The sequence below is a fragment of the Sorex fumeus genome, unplaced genomic scaffold, assembly GCF_029834395.1.
Source record: "Sorex fumeus unplaced genomic scaffold, SorFum_2.1 ptg000058l, whole genome shotgun sequence".
Taxonomy (NCBI): domain Eukaryota; kingdom Metazoa; phylum Chordata; class Mammalia; order Eulipotyphla; family Soricidae; genus Sorex; species Sorex fumeus.
In genome coordinates this window covers 18,429,405-18,450,214 of record NW_026606115.1, presented here as the reverse complement: position 1 = coordinate 18,450,214, position 20,810 = coordinate 18,429,405, and the positions used below count along the sequence as shown (strand labels likewise).

General features: G+C 43.4%; 1 protein-coding gene across 1 annotated transcript in view; it reads left to right on the top strand.

Annotated features, from left to right (window-relative positions):
- The window catches only part of FRMPD3 (FERM and PDZ domain containing 3), a 78,043-nt gene that overhangs the window by 33,935 nt on the left and 23,298 nt on the right, over positions 1 to 20,810 (top strand). Inside the window, exons 8-12 of the mRNA XM_056125715.1 lie at positions 116 to 235; positions 4,865 to 5,001; positions 6,769 to 6,895; positions 8,983 to 9,072; positions 11,769 to 11,948. Coding sequence (XP_055981690.1) covers positions 116 to 235; positions 4,865 to 5,001; positions 6,769 to 6,895; positions 8,983 to 9,072; positions 11,769 to 11,948 — 654 coding nt within the window. The remainder of the gene's footprint in view (positions 1 to 115; positions 236 to 4,864; positions 5,002 to 6,768; positions 6,896 to 8,982; positions 9,073 to 11,768; positions 11,949 to 20,810) is intronic.

Here is a 20,810-nt window from a genome sequence, read left to right as displayed (position 1 = left end):
TAGGAAAGAGCCCTCTAGCATTGCCACCAGTACTACTTTGAAGAGCCACCAAACTGGCTCCCATCCTTCAGCCACTAATTCCACATCCATTTTCCTCCCACTCCCTGGGATTCAGGTGGTACAGCGCACACACTACCATGGAATGAAATGCCTCTTCAGAATAAGCTTCTTTCCCAAAGACCCCGTGGAGCTGCTGCGTCGGGATCCTGCTGCTTTCGAGTACCTTTACATTCAGGTAGAGTCTGGCTTAGGGTTACACAAACAGACCAATGGACAAACACATAGGCAGGCTGTTCTACTGTCACAGTGCAGTGTCTTATTAGTTTTCTAGCTTTCAGGTAGCTCTGAAGTTCCTTTTCATTTCTGCTACTGTTGTCAGCTCTGGCCAGGTACATTAGCATGGTGATCTATGTTGACCATGCTTCAAAGTTCTGCCTGTCTGTCCAGACAATTTCATTCATTTTCAGATGCCAGCCACCCAGGTAATTGGCAGCCTCAGAGGTGCCGCAGGTCTAATAAGTACATTTGGGTAGCAGGAGGGGATCAAACCACAGTGCCTAGCTCTGGTAGGAAGCTAATTCCCAATTCATTTCATCCCAAAACATTCGCTGGTGTAACAGTGATAATACAGTGGGTAGTCTGTTTTCCTTGCACATAGCCAACCCAAGTTTGATCCCCAGCATCCCATATGGTCCTCCAAGCACTGCCAGGAATAATTCCTGAGTGCTTCTAGTTGTGGACCAAAAACTAACAAATAAACAAACAAACTAAAACATTCACTGTTTTCTCTCCTTTGAACCAAACCCTGTGCTAAGATGCCTGCAACTGGGAGGTGAACAAACGCTCTACTGGGTCACTAAAGCCCATATTTATTTGCACAAATAAATAGGACTCAATGAGTATGTGGCTTTGGTCCCCATGTTAGAGAATACATACAAGTAATGGGTTGGATTTTAGGAAATGTTTGTGTGGGTTATCTTGTATTTTAGGTATCTGCCCATAGGACAGACAGAGCTCTCAGTGAGCAGGAGGAAACCCCTTAAAATCTAACTGTCTCAGCTGGTGACACCTGCAGATGTACTCTGAACCATTGTGGTTGTCCTTTCTTTTCTGACAACCCACAGAGATAAAAAAAACATTTCTCAGACACCCACCAGTTCCATTATCAGTCCTCTGTGGGTCAGTAACTTGTGGTTCTCCTATGATTTATGTAAGCCTACTTTTTATTTTTCTTACTCTAAACTTCTTTCAAGCTTCTGAGACTCATCTTGTTTAAAATATTTTAATTTGGTGACAAAACCATATCCACCCTCTCTCTCCCATATGACAACATGTATTTCAGCTACATTCCTTTTCTTTAATGTTGAAATGCTTTATTGAGGGAAGTTGGACACATAACAAACGTTATAATTTGGTTGCTTTAAAATACCTTTATACCCATAAAAACATGAACATAATTTAGAAGTTAAACCTGCACAACACCCCCAAAAGTTTCCTTGGGCAAAAAAAAAAAAACAACAAGAAAAAAAAAACATTTTTTAGACCCCTTTGTAAATCTTCCCCTATGCCTAAGCAACCACTAACCTGTTATTATAGATTAATTTTTATATTCTAGTTTAGTCTTTAATATAAGCAAAATGAAACAGGAAGTACACTTGGCTTGGTCTGGCTTGTCTCACTCAGTGTATTGGTTTTAAGATCCATCCATGTTGTAGTAATAGTTCTTGGCCTTTTTTGTAAATTGCAGTATAATCAACAGAAGACATATTTTAGTTTTAGGTGTACAGCATAATTGTTGACATTTGTATTCATTTTGTATTGACCTTCACAATAAATATATTAACCATCTTTTCCTAGCAACTTCCAATTTTTCAATATCATATTACTAATTAGGATCAACACAATAATGCATTCCTTTTATTGTTTACTAGTATTCCATGGTACAGGTATACCAAAATTGTTTAGCATGTCATCTCTTTAAGATATTCAGGACATTTCAAGATGTTAGCTACTACAACATTAAATTCTTCAATTTATTGGAGAAAACCCAATACATTTTTTCCAAATTTACTGTACTATTACCAGATATATATGAGAGCTCAAGCTCCTCCACAAACTGATCAGTGTTTGGTCTTGTCTGTATATTTTTATGTAGTTACTCTCGTTGCAGTTTCACTTGCATTTCCTGGTGACTGAGCATCTTTTCAAGTACTTATTTGTCAACATACATCTTTCTGTTTTGTTTTTGAACTTCTCTTGGCGATGCTAAGGGAATATTCCTGGCCAAGAAATCACTCCTGGCTGGCTCAAGGGACCACATGGGATGTTGGGGATTGAATCTGGGTCAGCTGCATGGAAGGCAAGGCACTCTACCCACTGTATTACTGCTCCAGCCCCAACATACATCTTTTTTGATGAAGTATACATTCAAATATTTTGTCCACTTTTTCATTAGAATTGTCTGCTAATGGGTTTGGAAAAGTGTCTTTCGCAAAGAAAAAGCTTGACTTTTTATGAAGTTCAGTTTGTCAATTATTTTGGGTTTTGATTGTTTGGTTTGGTTTTCTGGACACATCTCAAAGTGCTCAGGGCTTACTCCTGGATCTGCCCTCCAGGATTTTGGGGACCATGTGTGGTGCTAGGTATTGAACCCCAGTCAAGAACATGGAAGTTAAGTGCCCTAACTGCTATGCTATCTCTCTGATGCATCACTTATTTTATAAGCCATGATTTTGCTCCATCTAAGGAACATTTGCCTAACCTAAAGTCTCAAAGATTTTTTCCCTTTTTTTTGCTTTTTGGGTCACACACAGTGATGCTCAGGGGTTACTCCTGGCTCATGCACCCAGGAATCATTCCTGGCGGTGCTTGGGGAACCATATGGGATGCTGGGAATCGAACCCAGATTGGCCGCATGCAAGGCAAATGCCTTACCCACTGTGCTATCTCTCCAGCCCCGATTTTTTCCCCTTTTTTTCCTAAAAAATTTATCCCTAGGTTTTATATTTAGATCTCTGATCTATTTTTAGTTAACTTTTGTTAATGGTATAAGTTATGGGTGGGGGGGTTCTGGTTATTGGGGGGTTTATTTATTTTTGTATATGGCTAGCCAGTTGCTCCATCATCTTTTAAAATTAATTTTTAATTATTTTGTATTATAGAGGCCATATCCAGCAGTGTTCAAGGACCATATGATGCCTAGATTAAACTCAGATTCTCATGTGTGAAAGGCTCGTACCCTATCACTTGAGTCACATAGCCAGTCTCAACACCATTTTTGAAAAGTCTGTCCTTTCTATACCAAACTTCTTTTATGCCTTTGTCAAAAATGAAAGGACCGATAATGTGACACAGAGAAGAGCTTAAGTCTAACATGTGTCGGGCCCTAGGTTCAATACCTAGTACCTAAAAAAAAATTGTCTACATATGTGTGGATCCATTTATTCTCTCTCTTTTCTAGTCCATGAATCTACTTATGTGGTTTTTTACCAACATCACAGTCTTTTGATTATGGTAGCTTTGTAATAAATTTAAAATCAAGAAGTGTTTGTCTTCAACTTTGTCTTCTTTTTCAGAACTGCTTTAGTCACTCTTGCCTTGTGAATTTTAAAAGTAGTTTTACAATTTCTCCCACAAATATGCTATCATTCTAATTGGAATTTTATTAAATCTAGACAAGTATTTTGATAGTTTTGACATCTTATAATATTGAGTCTCCCAGCCCTTGCGCACAGTGTGTGTCTACATTTATTTAGGTCTCTAATTTTTCTCAGCAGCACTTTTTTTCAATTTTCAATTGATTGGTCATTTACAGATTTGAACCAATTTAGCCCAAATGATTTCAAAACATTTTAGATTGAAATGTTTGAGTTTTGATTTCTGATTAGGTCAAGCATGTAGAAATAAAATTTATTTTTGGTTCTTGATCTTATTTCTTGCAATCTTGCTAACTCATTAGTTCTAGTAGTTTTGATTTTTTAGACTACATGGATTTTTCCCTACATAGATTATTATTGATGAAGTAGTCCCTTTCACTATGTCCTATGCTATGGTGATATCATTAGAGGCACACTAATCTCTTTGCTCATCCTAATACCACTTCAATAAAATGGGCAACTGGTAAAACTAAGGCTCCATCATTGATAACTGAGATGTTGATCCTCAGAGTTTGGAGAAAGCATGACTTTGGCCAGTAATTCCTTGTTAGGATCATTGTCACTGTCCACTGTCCCCTGTTGTTCATCGATTTGCTCGAGCGGGCCCAGTAACATCTCCACTGTGACAGCTGTTACTGTGTTTGGCATATCAAATACGTCATGGGTAGCTTGCAAGGCTTTGCCATGTTAGGATACTTATTGGAAGGTATTCAAGATTGCATAGGGGAAGACTTCCTCACCAACATTTTTGACCTTCAGACTCCAAGAAACTATGTCTGCCTCTTCTCTCACCATGGGCTTCCAAGTCAGTGTCCTATGAAGAGCCCTTCCTTATATCTCTATTCCTATATTTTCATCTGAAATAATAAAGGATCTCTGTGTAGCTAGGATTGAGCATACACCCCTGGGAAAAGATGAGAAGGAAAAACAGAACAGTGAACTATATACTATGTCTCACTTTTGCTCACTGTGTCTTGCTATTGTGTGAACCTTTCACTAAGAACCAGTATTTCCTAAAGGAAGCAGTTGATTTCTTGAGACTCGATATTGCCTTTGTTGTTTCTCTTGTCTCTTCTTCTGAGACAGAACCTTTCTCTTCCCTTTGATTGAGGAAGACGTCTTGACAAAGAGAGGGTAGAGGGGTTGCTTGAAGAGTGGAAAGGAAACATATTCTTTAACTGATGCATTTGGACCAACCTCTCTTCCAGAGTCGGAATGATGTTATCCGAGAACGCTTTGGAATGGACCCCAAGCCGGAGATGCTTCTGGGCCTTGCTGCCCTCCACATCTATATCACTGTCTCTGCTACTCGACCTAGTCAGAGGATATCACTCAAGAATGTGGAGTGAGTTGTGACTGGATCCTTCAGGGTGGGGGAGTAGGTGGGGTGAACAAAGAGCTCAATGGGGAACCGTTTCAATGTTTGTTTTGTACACATTTCAAGAATGTAGGCCTGGGATTGCTGTAAGAATTTCAGTTCCTCACAGAGGAAGGTAAACCATGATGCCTTGTAGTTCTAGCTTCTTCTAGGGAACGTGGCCAATGTTCCTTTCCTGCCTCCCTCCCTCTTGATCCTTGTCCCAGGCTTTAATCCACCATCTTTGCCTATCAGATTCAATTTATGTTTCATCATCTTCTTTCCTCTGTCCCACATTGTCTTATTTACTAATTTCTTTTTTGTTGCTAATTTTTATTAAAGAGCCATGATATACAAAGTTACTGATAGTTGCCCTTTTGGCATACAATAATGCAACACCAATTCCTCTACCAGTGTCAACTTTCCTCTTCTACTGTTGACAGATTTCCTCCCCACTCCAACCCCCACTCTACTCCCACCTGTCAACTTGATAGTCACATTACAAAGTTTCATGTTGCTGATTAGATACCATGTTTTCAGTTCTGTTGAGTCTGTGTTTCGGGAATATGGCTATACCTCTCACTCATATCACTGGTATAACTGAATCACTGGTGCCTGTTAACCCATTACTTCTTGTTCTCTTCTTCCCTACTTGATTTTACCATCTCTGTCTCTTCTCTAAACAATGGGGTCGCAGAAAATCTAAGCATCCCCATTTTACTACAATACATTTTATCATCCAGTAGTCTGTATTCCACAGATAAGTGAGATTATCCTGTTTGTCTTTCTTCTTCTGGCTTACTTCACTCAACATGGTATCATACAGTTTCAACCATGTTGCAGCAAATTGCATGATTTTATCATTCTTTGCAGCTGCATAGGATCCCATCCTCATTATCCATTCATCTATCATTGGCCACCTAGGTTGATTGCATATCTTAGCTATTGTTCTAGGTGTAGCAATGCATAATGGTATGCATGTGTCCTTTTGAGAGAGTGTTTTTATGTCCTAGGGGTAGATGCCCAAAAGTGGAATTGCTGGGTCATATGGCACTTAAATTCTAAGTTTACTGAGAACTCTCCATACTGTTTTCCACAGGAGTTGTACCAGACAACACTCCCACCAGCAGTGGATAAGAGTTCCTTTTTCACCACATCCCTGCCAACACAGATTGTTCCTATTATTTTTGATATGTGCCATTCTCACTGGTATAAGATAGTATCTCATAGTTGTCTTGATTTGTATTTCTCTGATGATAAGTGTTGCTGAGCATTTTTTCATGAACCTACTGGCCACCCGCCTGTCTTTCTCTGAGAAGTGTTTATTCATTTCCTCTCCCCATTTGTTGAAAGAGTTTTTTAAAATTCTTTTTGTTGATCTTTGCGAGTAGTTTATATATCCTGTTTATCAAACTTTTATCTGATGAACACATGAGTGCAAATATTTTTCCCATTCAGTTAGCTGCCTTTTAGTTTTAGCCCATGCTGTTTTTTTGTTTTTTTTGTTTTGTTTTATTTTGCCATGCAGAAACTCTTTAACTTTATATAGTCCCATTTGTTACTTTTTTTATATTATTACCTTTGCCAGTGGTATCAGATCCTTGAAGGCACTTTTGAGTTCCAAATCCTGAGTGTTGTGACTATATTTTCCTCAACATACTTTAGAGTTTTCTGGTCAGATCTCAAGGTCTTTGATCTTTTTTGAATTGAATTTTTGTGTTGCTCACTAATTTCTGACTTCTTTTTTGCTTTTAGGAAGGAATGGGGCCTAGAACCCTTTCTTCCCCCCTCACTTCTGCAGGGCATCAAAGAAAAGAGCTTCCGGAAATCTCTCTCTCAACAACTGAAGGCCCACCAAACACATCCCTCAAGCGGCACCAAGGTACCCAGAGCAGTTTATTGGGCATTCTGTTCGTGACTAATGGTCATGTGGGGATGGCTCATGGGTGATTTCCCAGAATAGTCTTCTGGGGACCCCTGACTATTTATTGATTCAAGTATACTTTCAGAAAAGATATGGGAGGTCACTGTAGGGAAGCATTTTTCCCCTAAGCCTGAGCCTTCCCTAGGTCACTAAATCGCCAGTTATTGAATGAGTCCAGGGTCCTTAAGCAGAAGGGCCAAAATGCAGAAAAAGAAATTTTTTCCTGTAAATATCTTTAACAGATTTATTCAGAGAACCAGCTGTACGGAAAGCTTGAGACCCTGGAGAAGCCAAGGTTCATTGTGGAAATAACTGCTCTGTCAAATTAATCTTTGGTGTTATCAATCCTAGATGGAGGGTACTAGGAGATAAAAGCCCAACCACAGGGACAAAATCCAACATGGAGAATGGATCACTTGGTAACATTCCACTGACTCAGACCCCTGATGTGCTCTTCTGAACCTTCAGAACTCAATATGCCTTTGCCCCCTGAAGGAGGCCTCCTCCTTGCCCCTTTGCACACCTCTCTCTAACTGGGGTGGCTCAGCCTGCCTTTGCTTCCTGCCAGGGAGGCAGTAGGGTGGTGAGAGACACCAGAATCTGCCAGCATCTGTAGATACAGGACATAGTCGCCCCCATATATTCCATCCCTACCAGATTTTGGCATCACCAACTTGCTTCTGTTTGAAGATGCAAATTTCCCCAGAGACTTCAGCCCTTCCTACCTTGCTTGTGCATACATAATCAGATTGTTTTCATCCAGTGGAGAACATCCCAGATCTCTATCATCTCATCAGCCAACATTTTTTGAGGCTCCTCTAGGTGCTCAGGCTGGGCGATGCAACGACAAAGGAGGCCTGGTTCTCTGCCCTTAGACCCATCCCCAGACAAGTGGGGAAGCCATAGTCAGTTCCAACACTATGTAAAAAATGTGGACACCATGGCAGCACCAAGGAGGGATGGCCCACACATCCCCAAGGATGGTTCAAAAGGCCCGAAGCCCATGCAGGGGATTCCAGAGCTGAGTCTCGAAGGAGAGACAGCAGTTTGTTTAGAGGAGTTGGGACATAGGAAGACTTTGCCCATCCAGGAGAATCATCTTGGCAAAAGCCCAGAATTCTGAGACAGCATGCCATGTGGAAAGATCAAGAGTGACAGAGAATGCAAGGCACTTGCCTGAGAAGAGGTGGGGGCAAAAGATGAGGCCAACTCATGGAGAATATGAGATTTTTGTCATGCTGCCTCAAGGCATGGTAATTTATGCTTCATCTTCTGGCAATCAGGCACCACTGAAGGGTTAAAACAGGCAGTGGAAGTGATTAAGCTGACATTCTAGGAAGCTCCCTCTAATAGCAGTGTGGAGGGGCTGAGGCTAAGTAGTGTCAGGGGCAAAGGTCGCCTAATTGTCACCTTGGCACAGGTGAGAAACATTGAGGAAATGCCATGGGGCTGGAGAGGAAAGGTGGGTAGGTGGGGAAGTGAGTTAAGAAGCAGAATCAAGATGGTTTCCCTAAGGACAGAGAATGGAGGGAGGAGTACAGGGTGACACACAGGGTTCCAACACAAATGCCCAGAGAATGGTGGTATCCCTCACAGAGCCCCATTCATGAGGGGAATCCAGAGGAAGAGCAGACTTTGGATTGCAGGGTGCTTGAGATTTAATGTAGGAACCCCTGCTACGATGACCAGTGTCTTTGTGGCTAGAGGAGAGAAGTATGGCTGACCTCGAGTGTCAGAAATGGGGAAAGGTGTTAGGAATTCTCCCAAAAACAAAAGAAATAAGTTGGAGATTTAATAAAACCACGAAGTCAGAGAAAGGTTTACAAGACCACAGGGAATACTCATGGGGAGTTCTGTTCAAGTTAGAACCTTCTTGCAGTTCTTCGCCCCACCCCGACCAGGACTTCCTCTCACCCCTAGAGTGTGGTTTGCTGACTGTTCTAAGTAATGTCTGTCTCAGATGCTGAAACTCCTTCCGAAGCACACAGATTTGCTTTTCTGTACACCTCCAGCATCTCATTATTCTGGGTACGTTGTTTCCACAGGGCTCCTCGACTCAGGCAAAGCTCCAGTATCTTCGAATTCTGAATGAACTTCCAACCTTCACAGGCGTTCTGTTCAACACTGTGGGCCTGGTCAGTGAGGGGAGTGTGTGTGTGTGTGTGTGTGTGTGTGTGTGTGTGTGTGTGTTTGTGTGGACTGGGAGGGGATGCTTTGTGAGCACTTCTCCATGATAAAGGTTGAAGTCGGGAGGGACTGCTTTCGGGTACCATTCATGGCCAACAATCATTCCTACACTCCTCTCTTCCACTTCCTACTTTCTCTCTCTCATCTTCTGTGGTGTTATGGGTCTGCCTCTGGTGGAGTTTGCCTTCAAAGTCCCTCTCAACCATTTTGTAACCCCCCTTTTCCTCTATTTCAGGGGTCAGCAAACTTTTTTCCATCAAGGGCCAGAAAATAAATTTTATAAGCCTAGCTGGTGAGCCATACGGGTCTCTGCGGCAACCCTAAGGCACACCTAATGTAGCATAAAAGCTACAAGAAAACAGTGTTTCAACCAACAAGCATGACTGCATTCCAATATCTTTTTATTCATGAATGCTGAAATGTGAACCTCAGATTTTCATGTGTCACAGAACATGGTTCTTTGGAGTTCCTCACACCATTTTAAAAATGGTGACACCGTAGTTAACAAGTCATATAAAGTCATTGGGGGTGCAGTAAGAATTTGGCCTCAGATCTCTCTCTGCTTCCTGTTCTTCCCTATTCCCTCAGAGCCCCCTGCTTTGCATACCTCTTTCCCTTCCCCCTTCAGCAGTACCCCTGAAGCAGTGTCCAACTGATCCCAAGACCCTGTCACAGGTGGTTTACCCTAGTGAGAACAAAAGGAAATTCAAATCTTCTTGCTGACTGAATGGTAGTGCTTGTCGTGCTGGTCAGGGTCATGCTGCTATTGTCATGGACTTCGCTATTGGACTTATCAAAGTGTTTGTCGCAGGTGGAAGAGGTTCCTTGGGTGATGCTAATGCTTGGGAATAGGCAGCAGGGGGCTCAGACACAGTGTCACAGTACAGCCTGTCAGGACCACTTAATGGAAACTAGTTAGTCAGGCTCGTAGGTAAGCATGTATATGCTAGGATGTGAGGATCCCTGACAGTTCCCTGATACCTCCCTCAGCCCCAGCACACCTCTTGCCTGTCCTGAACTCATTTTTTAAACATTTTTAAGCCTCCCAAATGATGCTCAGGAAGCCCGAGGACCTCTCGTGTTGATTCTCAACTAACTGAGCTGGCTTTTCATTACAAGGACCAAGAATGTGGTGTTTATTGTTTTTTTTTTTAGTTCCCAGTGGTGCTAGGGGCCCCCAGAGCTCCACACAGAGATATTCAGGGGGACCATGTCATGCAAGAAGTCGGATCCATTTGATTCGATTTTACCTAGCATGTGCTTCTACTTCTGTACTATCTTTCCATTCCCCTGTCTCTTTTTCTTCGAGGGTGTTTTGGTTTAGGGTTGTGAGCCACACCAGTGATACTCAGTGGCTACACCCAGTTCTGTACTGGGGGTAGGGTCACTCCTGGTGGTGCTTGGGTGACAATGAGGTACCAGGGATCCAACCTGTACCTACCACATGCAAAGCATGCACTACAGCACTCACTGCTGAAATTCTTAGAAGCCATTCTTTTGGTAAGACTGCTGTAGTGCCTGTTTTGTAGAGGAGGGTTTTTATTTATTTGGGTGGACATACTCAGTAGTGTTTAAGGATTACTCCTGGTTCTGTGCTCAGAGCACCCTATGAGGTACTATGGATCCAACTCAGGTCAGTAGTATGCAAGGCAAGTACTTTAACCCCTCTACTATCTCTCCAGCACTGTTTTTTTTAAATAGAGATCCTTTTTTGGGGCCAGGGCAATAGGGACCAGAGATCAATACTACAGTGAGTAGCCATGCAAGCAGCTGACCCAGTTTCCATCCTCAGAACCCCATATGGTCCCCCAATCCCCACCAGGAGTGATCCCTGAGCAAAGAGCCAGGAGTAAAACTTCAGCACAGCCAGGTGTGGTCCAAAATAATAAATAAAAAAATAAAGATTCTCTAATAGTGCTCAGGGCCACTATGGTTACACCCAGCAGTGCTGGGGCCAGTGACCATGTGTGGCTAGGCTTCAAATTTGAGGTCTCAAGCATATACTCCACTCCTTTGAACTATCTCCCTGGCTCTGTAGTACCTTTTAAATCACCATAATCTTCTTAAGGAAGAAGATCTTCCCAATTAAATACCAAATCAACCCCTTAGCAACTTTTGGTAAGGTGACTTTGCCAGTGTAGGTTTGATACTGGGTCAGAAATGCATTCTTGAGTCACTGCCAGGGTTTGTTAGTCAGAACCACATACTGGATGCCACCTGTTCAGGTATACCCCCAGACAAAGACCGTGAAAGACCTGTGGCAGAAAACCAAGAGTTCCTGAGGTTTAGTAGGAAGATGGCACTTCACAGGTATTGAAACCAACCTTGTCTGCTTCACAGTCCTGTTGGGGACATGTCTTCTGCTTCCCACTTCACACACCCCTATCCCCACAGCTGCTAAGGCTCAGGTGTTCATCTGTTCATCTGTGCTGATGATCCAGGGCCCACTGCCAGGTCTGGTGCTCTTAGGACATTTTCCCCTCATGGTTGTCTTCCTACCCCTGGCACTGAGCCCCAGATGATCTCAGACCTCTCAGCTGAATCACACCCATTGCCTGTTTCCTAATGTCCCTTTTCTCTTCCTGCTACCTCTTCCGCTTACTCCATCCTTCTGCCTATGGATGCTGCCATGTGTGGGCACCAGGATGAGAAAGAGTCGGCCACCACTCTCCTAGTGGGACCCCGTCACGGCATCAGCCATGTTATTGACCTCAAAACCAACCTTACCACTGTGCTGTCTGAGTTCAGCAAGATCAGCAAGATCCAGCTGTTCCGGGAGAACCAGGGTGTGGCCCGGGTAGAAACTAGCATCATGGATGCCAAGGTAAGCCCAGCTTTGAGAGGTTACTTCTCTCCAGGGACAGGCCTGGGAAACAGAGGAAGACATAAACTTGATAGAGTTTGAACATCTTCTGTGAGTTTAAGTGGTTCTGAAGTAGTTCACACCCTGGGCCCTTTTGCACTGATTTTTCTTTCCTTTCTCAACTGTCTAGGACCTACTATGCTGACCACACATTAGGCCCCACCCCCAGCACTCCCTCCCATGCTAAGCAAATCTAGAAAGTGTCTGATTAACTCATAAGAGCCATTCAGCAGAGAACAAGGGAACTGGAAATAGTGGGGCTACCCTAACCATCTCACTTCCCAGGCCTTCTTGTGTTACAGCACAGAAGAGGGAATTGTATTCTTGTAGAATACAGAGGTCAGTGGAGCAGTCCTGAAGATTCAGGCCATTCTAAATCCTGCCTGACTACCACAGATACTAAAGGAATATATACACATCAACTGGAGCAGGGAGTATATACACATGTGGGAAACAAACAGAGCAGTCCTGCGAAGGGAAAGGAGGCAGAGTCTAGACCTCATTTCACCTCCCAGAACTAAGCTCTTCCAGAACCTCAGTACCTTTGCCATAAATCAACATCTTCAAACTGGCAAGCATCTTTTGCCTGTGCAGAACCTGGCACCCATGGTCAACTTCTCCCTTTATGACCTTCCTGTTTGAATACTCAGTGACCAGCGTGGGTAGGGGCAGGCCTGCCCACCAGCTGGCAGAAGCTGTTAGAGGAGGTACAACTTTCCTTTCTTAAAGGATTTCCCACAGGGAGACATTGTTAGCAGATTAAGAGGTGGAGTGTTTGCTATTTCTAAAAGAGCTAATTATTTACTTTATTTTTGTCTCTGTGAAAGCTGTAAAGCTTTAATATGTTAATCTGTCCACCTGTGAGTTGCTGGATTCCCATTGGTTGAGGAACCTGCCTGGAGCTGATGTATAATAGGCTGGTAGCCACTTCCTCAACCAATGGCTGCTGCCTTCCTTGCATGTTGTTGGGTAATAAACCAAACTGAAAGGTAGGGAACGGGGAGGAAAGACATGTGGTGGAAATGTGGTTTCCTGAATATGAAAAGTACTGAAAACAAAAACGACTCTCCAACTAAGTCTCTGCCAGTGTTCTACAAAGGATGTGCAACATTGGCTGCACAGTCCAATTTCCTTGAGAGCTTTCAAAAGATACAGATGCTTGGGTCCTTCTCCCAGAGACTGTGACTTTATTATTTGCGAAGAGGGTTGTATGAGCTCAGTATTGATTTGTTTTTACTTCCCCCAAGTGATTCTGTTGTAAGCCAGCTTTGACTTACAGCTCTGGGATCAGAGCTTCAGAGGGGCACAGAGGAAATTGTCTGGGTGAGAAGCATTGTGTATAGGAGTGATCATGAGTGAGTATGACTGCTGCTCTGCAGGGTCTAGACATACTGGGGAGACTAGACTCATAGATTCACATGACCTTCCTTAGTAACAAGGCATCAATGGGATCAGGTGTATGGCTTAGTGGTCAGGCACTTGCCTTGCATGTACGAGGCAAGTGGGTTCAATCCCCTGAACTGCAAAACTATCTGATGAACACAGCATCAGAACCTTTATGGAGCTCTGGAATCAGACCAGGTTCAGATCACAGATCTATCACTGCATTTCCAGGTTGTCTCACTTGAAAAAGTGACTTATCCACTCTGAACCCTGATTTCCTCAACTGCCAAATGGAGTGTATCTCAAAAGATTGTATTTTGGGATTAAATAAGGAAATGTATGTAAATGTCTTTTCACAGTGCCTGACATAGTATGTATTTTTTTTTAAAAAAAAGCTCTTTTATTTCTTTCAAAAACAAAGCAGCAATGAAGAAGAGTTAATAAGAAGTAAAAAAAATTCAGATAAATACAGTGTGGAACATGAGGAAAATAACAGGAAAGGGTTAACCAAAATTGGCTTCCTACAAACGAATGTGTTATGCTGAATCTTGAAGTGATAGGCATGGATTAGCAGAGAGATGTGGGATGTGTTCACAGGCAGAGAGCATGCACGGAAATAAGCAAGCCATATGTGCAGGTCGATAAGCATAGTTGCTTGACTGGAGAAGAAAATAAGGAGAAAAGAGATTGGAAAGATCGGGGGTGGGCTAAATAAGCAAGCAAAAAGCTTCAGAGACCACTGAGAGGAATTTAGATTCAATGCGATAGAATAGTGGGAATCCACTGAAGATTTCTGAGCAGAGGAATAACAGAATGAAATTGACTTGGAACAGTGTGTGAGGGGGATGGGAACAAGGCTAGTGTAATGCCAAGGAGGAAAGGAGGGGAGATATGCAGAGGGGAAGTGATAAGTTAGGGTCTGAGCAGAATGGACAGTGGTGCTAGTGAAAGAGGAACAAATCTGAGGGCCACAGAGCCTGGACAGGGGTTAAAGGCTCTTGCCTTGCACTGGTTCGATTCCCCTGTAGCTGACTCTGGTTTGATTTCCAGCACTCTATGTGGTCCCCTGAGTACCAGCAAGGGTAATCCTTTAGTGCAGAGTTAGGTGAAAGCTGTTAGTACTACTGGGTGTGCCCCCTGCAATAAAGACTGAATATAAGGAGCAGAAAGATAGTACAGGGCTTAAGGTTCATGCCTTGCATGTTTTTGGCCCTGGCACCATATATAGTCCCCAGGAGCACTGCCAGGAGTGACTTTTGAACACAGAGCCAGGAATAGCCCTCGAGCACCCCTAGGAATGGACCAACCATGCTCAAAGATATGAAAAAGGGTGAATCTGAAACTAAAAATTCATTGAGTGTAAGTATGCATGTCCATAAACAACATGTTCCTCTCACGCAAATGCCCAGGTCTTATTATGCCTGACACTTCTGGCCTACTCTCTTTATCCTGCATGCACAAAAGAATGGTGTTCAGTGCGCAGCATATAGAGAATCCAAATCATGGGTAGAGAGGTGAAAGATGACTTTAGGGGAGCTCACATTGGTGAAAAGAAAGGGCTGGAGAAGGCTGCACTTCACTGAGAGAACTAGTACCTGCTGATGCCACCATAAAGGGTTTAGCAATTCCAATTATGTGAGGTAGTTCCGGTTATTTGGCAGAGCCTACCAAGCTCCCCGTGGTGTATTTGGTATGCCAAAAACAGTAACAATAATGGGTCTCATTCCCCTACCCTGAAAGAGCCTCCAATATGGCAGAGTTGGGAAGGGAGAGAGGAGAGGCTGTTAAAATCTCAGGGCTGGGACGAATGGAGACGTTACTGGCACCCACTCGAGCAAGTCAATGAACAATGGGATGACAGTGCTACAGTGCAGTGCAGTTCCGGTTATATGAAATAATTGATAAAATGCATGTGGATTAGGGCCGGAGAGATAGTACAGCGGGTAAGGCTCTTGCCTTGCATGCAGTTGACTGTTGTTCAATCCCCAGGACCCCATGTGGTACCCTGAGCTTGCCAGGAGTGATCTCTGAGCATAGAATCAGGAGTAATCCCTGAGCACCGCTGGGTGTGGCACCAAAAATAAAGTAAAAAGAAACCAACTCCAGCACACTCTATTCTGGAGTCACCTGCATCCCATTTAGGGTGCAGCATTTGCCTTCCAGTAAGGGACTCCTCTCTCCTCTTTCACATTTCCTAAATAAAACTATTTAATAGGGCCAGAGAGATAATACAGTGGATGAGATATGTGCTTACAGTTGACCCACAGTTGATCTCTGGCAGTCCATATGGTACCTAGAGTCTGCCAGGAGTGATCCTGGTGTGTAGAGCCAGAAGTAAGCACTGAGCACAGCCAGGTGTGACCCCCCCCCCCCAAAAAGGACATAAAACTCAGAATTGTTCACTTTATATTAGAATGTTTTCTACTTTGTAAAAAGATTTCTCAGAGCTGGAGATATAGTACAGTGGGTAAATTGGTTCCCTGGCATGCAGCTGATGTTGGATCTATACACGGCATCCCATATTGTCCCCCAAGCCTGCCTGGAATGATTCCTGAGTACAGAGTCGGGAGTAATTCCTGAATACCGCTGGGTGTGGCACAAAAGCAAAAACAAAAAAAAATTCTCTCGTGGTGTGGGCAGAATAATGATCTCCCAAAGATACCCTTGCTATGGATATGCTCTGTTACATGACAGGAGGTTAAGTTTAAAATAGAGCTAAGTTTAAAATAGTTCATGTGCCAGAGCAATAGTACAGTAGGTAGAGTGCATACCTTGCATGTGGCTGACCCAGGTTCAATTCCTGGCATCCCATATGGTGCTCTGAGCATGCTAGTAGTAACCCCTGAGCACCACCAGCTGAGGCCCAATATCCAAAATAATAATTATTATTATTATTGGGATAATAATAATACACAAATTTGAAAATGAGAGAAAGAATACGAAGTTTTGATCTCTGTCGCCAGTCAAGAATCGGGGACGTTGTCTCATTTGCCAAGACATCGAAAATCAGATGGGCTGGACACGTAATAAGATTCGAGATGGCTGCTGGACTAGAGCCATTATCGACTGGATTCCACAGGACGTCAAAAGATCGTGTGGCTGTCCACCTACAAGATGGTCAGACTTCTTCGTCAAGACCCTGAATGATCAGTTTGAGGCTTTTCGTGTTCCTAGAAAGAGCAGATGCCATTGGGCTACACTAGCACGCAACAGGGACAAATAGGGACATTACTGGTGCCCGCTCGAGCAAATCAATGAGTAATCGGATGTCAAGTGATCAAGTGAATAAAAAAATAGTAGAGAAAGGTTAGGATGAGAGAGATAGTATAGGAGGTAAAGTACCCTTGCATGTGGCTGTTTCTGGTTAAATTCCTGGCACCATAAATGGCCCTCTGTGCACCACCAAGAATGATATCTAGCCATAGACTCGAGAGTAGTTCCTGAACATTGCCGGGTGTGGCCCAAGAAACTGAAAAATAAAACAACAAAATAAAATAGCGTCACATAGCTTGTATTTTCCAGGTAGGCCTGGGGAAATCACGAGTTCTAAATGAAAGTCTCTGTGATATATAATGAAGGACTCAGCTGACCTTGCTGACCATTGAAGGTAAAGGAAGGGGCCATGAGCTAAGGTGTAGAAAGGCTCAAGAACTTGGGAAACGCCATGTAACCCACTCTCCCCTAAAGCTTACAGAAGGGACAGTCCTGCTGACCTTTTATTGTAGCCCAATGAAACTTGTGTCAGATTTCTGAGCCCCAGAACTTGGGTGAAAATAGGCATGTATTATTTTATGCCATTCAGTTGGTGTTCATTATAGGTGCAACAGGAAGATAATACTCTATGAGACTCCTTCAACAAGGAAACTCTCATTCACATGCATTAAAGACATGATTTAATTGATAAGTCTGTTCCTACCCAATTTGCGTGAAGTGAGAAGCATCTGGAATCAGAGATGCCTGCTCTGTGAATCACTCATTATAATACAGTGCTCTATGAAATAGACTTGGTAGTATTCTTTTCTTTCTCTGATAAATCAGCCGGAACAATGATATAGTGGTGGGAGGGAAAGAGGAAAGTTGAAGCTGAAAAGAGAGAATCCTGTTTCTGGGTTTTGTTTTTGTTTTTCTTTGATTTTTGTTTGGAGGTCACCCCGACTGTGGTCAGGGTTTACTCCTGGCACTGCACTCAGAGATTACTCCTGGCAGTACAACAGGAGCATATGTGGTGCCCAGGATTGAACCTAGATTGGCTACATGCAAGGTAAGTCTGCTTACTGTTATTTCAGCCCAAAACCACATGTCTGTTTGGCAGTCCTCGAGTACAATCTTCCCACTGCCAAGAAGCATGCTAAACCAAGTGGGAAATATAGAGATAGAAAAAGAAACAGAAACAAGCATGGCTCTTTGCCCTCAAGAGGTATGCTGTCTGATTAGATATAGAGTACAGTGGATAAGGCACTTGCCTTGCACATGGCCAACCTGGGTTCCCTGCACAGCACCACATGTGGTTCCCTGAGCATCTTTGGGAGTGATTGCTGAGCACAGAGCTAGGGAGTAAGTCTTTAGCATAGTCGGATATCTCCCCAAAAAAGTAGAGAAAAGAAATGAGCTAACAGAAAGCATACAAAAAGAGCTACCATGGGAACGGTAGATAGCAAGCACATGCAAGAGTACCAGAAAGGATGAGATTAATTCTGGCTGGGGATTCAGGAACTTCCCTAGAGGCACTTTTTGTCAGCACCAGTAATAGCTGTGGTTACTAAGCAGTGTCTCTCTCCAAACATGCAGACAGTGGAATCAATTTGGGAGGACAAGGTCTGAAAAAGTCCTCACTGAGCCAAGAAAAAACAGTCCTACTACTAGTATTACTGGTTTACCTGGGCTCAGTAGTTTACTGTCGTGCTGGAGGCAGCTTGCACAGGCACATAAGTGCCCTTCTCCCAACTGTACAGTCAGTGGTAGATAACACATGGCTAACTGGAGAGTACCTGTTGTGGAGTTCCAGGGAAAGGAGCCAACACCTCAGATCAGGACTTCAGAAAACAGGTCATTTAATGGGTACACTGAAAAAAACACTGCATTTCCTTAAAATGAAACCTGGAAATTAGAAGCCATACTCAGTCCATACCATTTCTGCAAGGGTTTGGTGAGACTGTTTTTTAAGTGACCTTTGTACTCAAGCTTTGTTTGCTTTGTTTTAGGGCTGTATCCAGATGTGCTCAGGGCTTACTTCTGGCTCTGCACTCAGGGATCACTTCTGGTGGTATTCAAGGGACTGTATGGGGTGCCAGAAATCAAACCCAGGTTAACTGTGTACAAGGGAAGCAGCCTACCCACTGTACTATCTCCCTGGCCCCTGGAGAAGCCATTTCTTTTTTTTAAATTGGATCACTGTGGGGTACAGTTACAGACCTACAAATTTTTGTGCTTACATTTCAGTCATACAATGATTGAGTGCCCATCCTTCCACCAGTGCCCATTCTCCACCACCAATGTTCCCAGTATCCCACCCACCCACCCCTGCTCCCCCCCATCCGCCGTCTCCGCCCCACCCCCCACCTCTGTGACAGGCACTTTCCCTTTTACTCTCTCTTGGAAAAGCCATTTCTGATAATGATTATGAAGGGGACTTCTAGTAGTACGTGGGGACCATGAGGCTACACCCAGCAATAAAAGGAGATGTAGAGGACAGATGGAACCAGGTATCAAACCCAGGGCCTCACACATGCAAGGTACCTTAAGGCACTTACCGCTTAAGGCACATCTCTGGCTCCAAAATGAAGTTTATTCAGAGCAGTAGCTCTCTGCTCTTACTGCACATGAGAATAAGAGAGTGGGGAATACAGGGAAGAGAATCATGTGGGGAGATTCAAAAATAACTGTCAGACCATTTATTTATTTGATGTTGGGTCATACCTAGTAATGTTCGGAGTCTACTGATAGTCACACCCTTCAATGCTCAGAGGTCTAAAAAGTGGCAGTGATTGAACCTGGGTCTATGGTTGAGCAATCTCTGCCTCTTTGGCAAACTGATTAAACTGGAGTGTAGTGAAGACACTTCGGCTCCATTCTCCTTCTCTCCTTTGCCATTGACAGAGGTCTTAGGTGTATTGAGTTACACTTTCACACAGCTCACTTGCGTTTAGTGGAGCAACATGTGATAGTATTCAAGAATCTTTTTGTTGGGGGGTGGGAATAAATGGGAATAGGTGGGAATATCAGACATACCCATGGTTCTCAGGGATAGTGCTGACTCTGCTCAAGGGTCCCTTCTGGTGCTTCCAGGCATCAAAGTGCAGTTGTCCACATGCAAAGCAAGTACCTTAAACCCTGTTCCATTTCTCCAGCCCATATTCATATATCTTTTCTCCAAGAGGCAATAGCTTGAGCGTGCCTCAGTGTCATACTATTGCCCTATTGCCCCATACCCTATTGCCCTAGAAGCATATTGGGGGTGAGGGTTGGGGCAGAAGCCATTAAAGAAATACTTCACACAATATTTTGTGATCCAGTGTGCCTCCCCTCTTTCCAAAGTCACACTTTATGGTTCTAGAGCTTTCTGTTGGAACAAGCATTAGATTAGATGTCAAAAGCATGAAAAGCTTATTTAAAATAAAATGTTGTTATTGTAGGTTTCTTTTTTGGAAAAAAAAATCCAAACTCTTTGCTTGCCTGCCACTGATTTAATTTTTACCCCTGCTGGCAAAAAAACACATCTGTGTTCCTTTTCCAACCTGAATTTGCCTCATGCTGGGGCCCAGCTGGCTGGGTGGAAGTGCAGAGGAGAGGCCTCTTCCTGGGGTCTTGTGCTGAGCCAGCTGGGTTGCACTTGTCCTTTCTGCCCACAATTTTGCCTTTGTGCCAATTTGATAGCATTAGGCTATCTTTGTTCTTTTTTAAAGTATTACATCGCTATTTACTGACATTAAATTATACTTGAGATGATGAAGTTATGAGACTAGGCTTCATCGATCTCCTTTTTAAAAATCCCTGTTGGACTAAAGAGGTGGTATGTCAGGTAAGACACTTGCCTTGCCACCAGGCAACCTGAGCTCAATACACCACATATGGTTCCCTGAGCCCGACTAGGAATCATCCCTGAATGCAGAGCCAGAAGTAGGCCCTGAGCACTGCTCGATGTGTGCCCCCCAGTCCTATTGCTTAATAGATGAATGTAGCAATTTTTATCACGTTGTCTTTGGGGTTATAAATAAGAGGGAACACTAAAGTGAAGTCAGACAGTTAAGTCAATCATCTCATTAGTCACTCAGATTCCAATCTACCATTATCCAACTGACCAGCTAGGCAGGCAAGACAGTTTACCAACCAGTCAGAGTGTCAGGCTGTTGGTCATTGCCTGTTCTGCAGTCAGCTTGTCCATCCGTCTGTCAGTCAGGCAGCCATCAGCCTGTACTGTATTCAAATAATTCTTTATTCCAC